Source organism: Mizuhopecten yessoensis, unplaced genomic scaffold (genome assembly GCF_002113885.1).
Source record: "Mizuhopecten yessoensis strain PY_sf001 unplaced genomic scaffold, ASM211388v2 scaffold1539, whole genome shotgun sequence".
NCBI classification, from domain to species: Eukaryota; Metazoa; Mollusca; class Bivalvia; order Pectinida; family Pectinidae; genus Mizuhopecten; species Mizuhopecten yessoensis.
In genome coordinates, this window is record NW_018404097.1 from 917,941 (window position 1) to 925,346 (window position 7,406).

The window sequence follows — 7,406 nt, forward strand, 5'->3', positions numbered from 1 at the left end:
GAACAAACCTGAAAATTGTATTTTTGTTGTATATCTTCTATATGGCTATGCAAAGATCTTGCATTGTGGCATGCAGCCTTCACATCAATCATTACAGTATAGAGTGGCATGCAGCCTCCACATCAATCATTACAGTATAGAGTGGCATGCAGCCTTCACATCAATCATTACAGTATAGAGTGGCATGCAGCCTCCACATCAATCATTACAGTATAGAGTGGCATGCAGCCTCCACATCAATCATTACAGTATAGAGTGGCATGCAGCCTCCACATCAATCATTACAGTATAGAGTGGCATGCAGCCTCCACATCAATCATTACAGTATAGAGTGGCATGCAGCCTCCACATCAATCATTACAGTATAGAGTGGCATGCAGCCTCCACATCAATCATTACAGTATAGAGTGGCATGCAGCCTCCACATCAATCATTACAGTATAGAGTGGCATGCAGCCTCCACATCAATCATTACAGTATAGAGTGGCATGCAGCCTCCACATCAATCATTACAGTATAGAGTGGCATGCAGCCTCCACATCAATCATTACAGTATAGAGTGGCATGCAGCCTCCACATCAATCATTACAGTATAGAGTGGCATGCAGCCTCCACATCAATCATTACAGTATAGAGTGGCATGCAGCCTCCACATCAATCATTACAGTATAGAGTGGCATGCAGCCTCCACATCAATCATTACAGTATAGAGTGGCATGCAGCCTCCACATCAATCATTACAGTATAGAGTGGCATGCAGCCTCCACATCAATCATTACAGTATAGAGTGGCATGCAGCCTCCACATCAATCATTACAGTATAGAGTGGCATGCAGCCTCCACATCAATCATTACAGTATAGAGTGGCATGCAGCCTCCACATCAATCATTACAGTATAGAGTGGCATGCAGCCTCCACATCAATCATTACAGTATAGAGTGGCATGCAGCCTCCACATCAATCATTACAGTATAGAGTGGCATGCAGCCTCCACATCAATCATTACAGTATAGAGTGGCATGCAGCCTCCACATCAATCATTACAGTATAGAGTGGCATGCAGCCTCCACATCAATCATTACAGTATAGAGTGGCATGCAGCCTCCACATCAATCATTACAGTATAGAGTGGCATGCAGCCTCCACATCAATCATTACAGTATAGAGTGGCATGCAGCCTCCACATCAATCATTACAGTATAGAGTGGCATGCAGCCTCCACATCAATCATTACAGTATAGATTGGCATGCAGCCTCCACATCAATCATTACAGTATAGAGTGGCATGCAGCCTCCACATCAATCATTACAGTATAGAGTGGCATGCAGCCTCCACATCAATCATTACAGTATAGAGTGGCATGCAGCCTCCACATCAATCATTACAGTATAGAGTGGCATGCAGCCTCCACATCAATCATTACAGTATAGAGTGGCATGCAGCCTCCACATCAATCATTACAGTATAGAGTGGCATGCAGCCTCCACATCAATCATTACAGTATAGAGTGGCATGCAGCCTCCACATCAATCATTACAGTATAGAGTGGCATGCAGCCTCCACATCAATCATTACAGTATAGAGTGGCATGCAGCCTCCACATCAATCATTACAGTATAGAGTGGCATGCAGCCTCCACATCAATCATTACAGTATAGAGTGGCATGCAGCCTCCACATCAATCATTACAGTATAGAGTGGCATGCAGCCTCCACATCAATCATTACAGTATAGAGTGGCATGCAGCCTCCACATCAATCATTACAGTATAGAGTGGCATGCAGCCTCCACATCAATCATTACAGTATAGAGTGGCATGCAGCCTCCACATCAATCATTACAGTATAGAGTGGCATGCAGCCTCCACATCAATCATTACAGTATAGAGTGGCATGCAGCCTCCACATCAATCATTACAGTATAGAGTGGCATGCAGCCTCCACATCAATCATTACAGTATAGAGTGGCATGCAGCCTCCACATCAATCATTACAGTATAGAGTGGCATGCAGCCTCCACATCAATCATTACAGTATAGAGTGGCATGCAGCCTCCACATCAATCATTACAGTATAGAGTGGCATGCAGCCTCCACATCAATCATTACAGTATAGAGTGGCATGCAGCCTCCACATCAATCATTACAGTATAGAGTGGCATGCAGCCTCCACATCAATCATTACAGTATAGAGTGGCATGCAGCCTCCACATCAATCATTACAGTATAGAGTGGCATGCAGCCTCCACATCAATCATTACAGTATAGAGTGGCATGCAGCCTCCACATCAATCATTACAGTATAGAGTGGCATGCAGCCTCCACATCAATCATTACAGTATAGAGTGGCATGCAGCCTCCACATCAATCATTACAGTATAGAGTGGCATGCAGCCTCCACATCAATCATTACAGTATAGAGTGGCATGCAGCCTCCACATCAATCATTACAGTATAGAGTGGCATGCAGCCTCCACATCAATCATTACAGTATAGAGTGGCATGCAGCCTCCACATCAATCATTACAGTATAGAGTGGCATGCAGCCTCCACATCAATCATTACAGTATAGAGTGGCATGCAGCCTCCACATCAATCATTACAGTATAGAGTGGCATGCAGCCTCCACATCAATCATTACAGTATAGAGTGGCATGCAGCCTCCACATCAATCATTACAGTATAGAGTGGCATGCAGCCTCCACATCAATCATTACAGTATAGAGTGGCATGCAGCCTCCACATCAATCATTACAGTATAGAGTGGCATGCAGCCTCCACATCAATCATTACAGTATAGAGTGGCATGCAGCCTCCACATCAATCATTACAGTATAGAGTGGCATGCAGCCTCCACATCAATCATTACAGTATAGAGTGGCATGCAGCCTCCACATCAATCATTACAGTATAGAGTGGCATGCAGCCTCCACATCAATCATTACAGTATAGAGTGGCATGCAGCCTCCACATCAATCATTACAGTATAGAGTGGCATGCAGCCTCCACATCAATCATTACAGTATAGAGTGGCATGCAGCCTCCACATCAATCATTACAGTATAGAGTGGCATGCAGCCTCCACATCAATCATTACAGTATAGAGTGGCATGCAGCCTCCACATCAACCATTACAGTATAGAGTGGCATGCAGCCTTCACATCAATCATTACAGTATAGAGTGGCAGGCAGCCTTCACATCAATCATTACAGTATAGAGTGGACATCAATCATTACAGTATAGAGTGGCACTGGACGGCATTCAGTTTGTTTGTCAGTTCATGGTCTGTACATATCTGCCGTTACTGGTGGATCCACTTTTATATGTTTGGAATTGAAGTCCAGCAAATGTCTACCTTTGATGCTAATATATTATTATTTGTGATCAATACCACGGAATTAGATTACAGGGTGTAATCTAAGTCCGTGTCAATACTGAGGATTGCGACTTTTAATTACAATTTCATTCGGTTGTGAATAGTTCGAATACATGTGCTTCGTAAATTGTCTCATTACGTATCCAGTTGCAATTTGAAATCACTCATTTGGATGCCGCTGTAGGAATTAAGATGCAAGATTTCTCCCAAATCAATTTCCCCTATAAAGTCTAAAAGACGTTACATGTAGGTATAGTTCCCTTTGACATGTCAAAATCCAAACACAACTTTCCTTGGAAATATATATAGATTTAAAAAAATAGATATTTCCGGATATGCAACCCGGTGCGCCTGGCCAGAATATTAGTTTTTAAAGCGTCTGAGTGATGCTTACGTGTTCTTAAAATGGAGTCCTTGGAAGGTGGTTCGCCACGACTGACAAACTCCAAGTTTGAAGGTTCCCCAAGTCGCCTGTATTTGGCAGTTGCAATAACATGTTTAGTAACGCTTTCATTCGGTTTCGTTATTGGTTACAGTTCCCCGGCTATTCCAGATCTTGAGAAGGCAGGTTTTCTAGATGGGAAGTCGCAATCGGCATGGTTCGGCTCTCTGTTGACAGTTGGTGCAATATTCGGAGGGCCGTTTGCAGGGTTTTGCATTGAGAGGTTTGGACGGAAGTTTACAATAACTCTTTCCTCAGTAATTTTTGCCACTGGTGGCTTGATAACTGCACATGCATATTCAGTAACCATGCTGTTTGTTGGGCGCTTTTTAGTGGGATGGGCCAGTGGCCAGACAACCGTGTGTGCTCCTGTTTACATCGCAGAAATCGCCACAAAATCACTCCGAGGATTCCTGGGTTCATGTGTGCAGCTTTCCATTACCATAGGAATACTAATGGCGTACACGTGCGGCATGTCACTCAACTGGAGTAATTTATCAATTGTTGGAACCATACCTGCATTTGTTGCAATAATGGCTATGTTTTTCCTCCCAGAAACACCAAGATGGCTTCTGATGAAAAATCGTCGACATGAAGCATTAAATGCATTAAGTGCCATCAGGGGACCACATTCCGCTGTTGAGGATGAATGTCGAGACATTGAAGAAGGTCTAGATAACCAAGAGTCCTTCTCATTTGCAGAGTTTCAGAAGCCTGAACTGTCACGTCCATTGTTCATTTCCCTTGCCATTATGGCATTCCAACAATTTAGTGGCATAAATGCTGTCATGTTCTATACTGTGTCCATATTCAACAGTGCTGGATTTAAGAAGAGTGCAGAGGCAACTGTAATAATTGGTGCAGTTCAGGTGGTTGCTACAGCTGTGGCCTGTGTCCTGATGGACAGAGCTGGCCGTCGTAAACTACTCATTATCGCTGGGTCAGTCATGGTTTTTGCCTGTGGCTTGTTTGGACTCTACTTCATGCTTTCTTCCCAAAATATGAGTTGGCTTGCAATAACAAGTTTAGTGATATACATCATTGGATTTTCACTTGGTTGGGGTCCAATACCAATGTTAGTGATGTCTGAAATATTTCCAGCCAGGGCACGTGGTACAGCAAGTGGGTTGGCAGCTTTCACCAGCTGGTTCACTGCCTTTATCGTAACCAAGGAATTCTCTTTCCTCAATGAACTGTTTGGCCAAGCTGGAACTTTCTGGATCTTTGGTGCTTGTTGCTTGTTTGCTGTGATGTTTGTAAATAAACACTTACCAGAAACAAAAGGAAAGTCCTTAGAAGACATTGAACTGTATTTCCTTGGGCGAAGTATGATGCGTTAAGACACAGATTTTTTTAAAATTTATTTTCTTTATAATATATGACAAAGACCTTTTTCAAATGATGAAAGTGAAAAAGCTACAATTATAAAAAGGCTTTTTGTAATGTTTTATCTGGTAACAACATACAATCATGAACTGTAGCTGACTGCCATATGAGGAATATGCTATTAAGGGTCATTGGACTAAATTTTTGAAATTTAAGATTTAAAAATTCTTTAATACAATGGTCATTTATAGCTTCTATATTGCTATCTGTTTTTGTTTGCTTGTGTTGCCCATTTACTTTTTTTTAAACATTTGAGACTTTCACTAAACTTTAGGCTTCATTGCATGGTTCAACAAAATCTTGTTACTTTTTAGTTTGTTTGAAAAACCAAAAGAGTTGCTATGACTGCCATCTTGAAAATCTATTTTGAACTTAAAATATTTAAATTCTACTTCACTGAAATTGCTGAAATTATTCAGATCTATGTGGTCCAGTCCTTGTCTATGTATCGGTGTTCATTATTTGAAAGTGCCTCTTGCAATCTCCGTTCATCTTTTGGCCTTTTGATTATGTCACAAAACACATGTGACTGTTAAGCCCCCTTGAGCCACTTATTTGTTAAATATGATCTTTTAAAGAGATACAAGTGCTATTACCTTTCAATCTCAAAGTGGTCATAAACTTATTTGCAATAGTTTCTAGACTGCTGGAGCTAGATGTATATATTGGGTTACACAAATGTACAAATGGGTACACATTATTTTATATTGAAATTTATTTATTATCAAATTTGGGAATTCTCCCACAAGCTCCCTTCCCTTCCCTACGATGACACAGTACACTGTTTGACAATGCTGGCACTTGCGGCTTCCCTCCTTTGATGTACACATGTATTTAAGAAATTTGAACTGATCAGTGGTTGTATGGAAAATAACAGGAATGGAAAATGACAGAACTGCACAATTTAAGAAAGAAATGATATGTATAAAACAATTTCAGAAATGTGATTGAAACTTGCTGTATCAAAGGAGTGGTCTGACATTGAATCTCGCTTTTTGAGGGAAGCTCAAGTGTCATTGTGCTGAGAAATATGTAAATGTCATAGACACGGTCTTAAAACTAACACTTTGATTAGCAATCCTTTTCACATTTGTTAAAGGAAATCAATGGGTGCCCCTTTAGTCCTCTCCTCCACCTGGAGGTGAACCTTGGAGCCATTTTGCTATTTAACTCACTACTGAGGGTGACCATTTGGTTTCCTGATAAAAAATGATATTTCTCAGAATTTGTATTAAGAAGGATATCTTGCGTTATTTATACAATACTAATACTGATACTGATTTTGTGTGGAAATTTGACTGTATAATATAATTTGTTTATAACTTTGACAATTTTAAATATTATGGCATGTCATGGCCATGAAGAAACCATAAAGCCATATGCAAGATGCTTTTTGGAAAGTGGGTCAAATTATATGTACATACATATGTTACCCAAAACACCGGTCTAATCAGAACCAAATGCCTCTAGAGTGGTTTCCTTGTACTGTACTATATGATTACCTGCAGCTTGGCTTATTGTAATTGTGCTGATTGTTAACCTTGGAGATCTGATACCAGACATACTACTTCACATTGTTTTTGTTTATATTTTATTTTGAGGTGAAGATGACATTCAAGTATATTAAATATATTATAGCCATTATCACTACAATATATAATGAAATATTTGATTATCATTTGTATAAGATGTATTTCATAAAAATCCATTATTATTCCTTTATTCCTTAATATTTTGAATTGTTGGGGGGGGGGGGGGGGGGGGGAGCAATAAATCACTTCTTGAAATGCATTTTACAAATTATTGTTTTCCTCAGTACTTGAGTTGCCATTATCACTTTTATGAAATATTTGTTTTATCATATTTATAAGAATTATTTCATGTCAATCCAATATTGTTCCTCAACAAATCACATTTTTGAATGCATTTTACAAAATTATCGTTCCTCAATACTTGAGTTTTTCGAAAAGAAAGTATGGTACTGTATGATGTAACTTACAGGGGTTGAACTACCCACTGCCAAACCTAAACTAATACCGTGGTATTGCTATCCAGAAATTACCAAAAAATATGTGTTTTCTGTAACATGTTAGAAAAATTTAGGGTAGGTAGGTAACACATTTTATTTTAACAAATAATTTTATATGTTTTATATAGGCGAGTGATCTTGAATTTAACAGTGCTTCTTTGAAAATTGCCTT

The 7,406-nt window shown here is 39.9% G+C and overlaps 1 protein-coding gene across 1 annotated transcript; it reads left to right on the top strand.

The window, feature by feature from the left end:
* The first annotated feature begins 3,763 nt into the window (after nucleotides 1–3,763).
* Nucleotides 3,764–6,957, top strand: LOC110464685 (solute carrier family 2, facilitated glucose transporter member 8-like). The gene has a single exon (XM_021520032.1). It carries the CDS (start codon nucleotides 3,783–3,785, stop codon nucleotides 5,157–5,159), a length of 1,377 nt encoding a protein of 458 aa, XP_021375707.1. The 5' UTR covers nucleotides 3,764–3,782; the 3' UTR covers nucleotides 5,160–6,957.
* The last annotated feature ends 449 nt before the right edge of the window (nucleotides 6,958–7,406 follow it).

Excerpts from the sequence above, each read along its gene's own strand:
- LOC110464685 (XM_021520032.1), top strand. The coding sequence starts at position 3,783 with ATGGAGTCCTTGGAAGGTGGTTCGCCACGACTGACAAACTCCAAGTTT.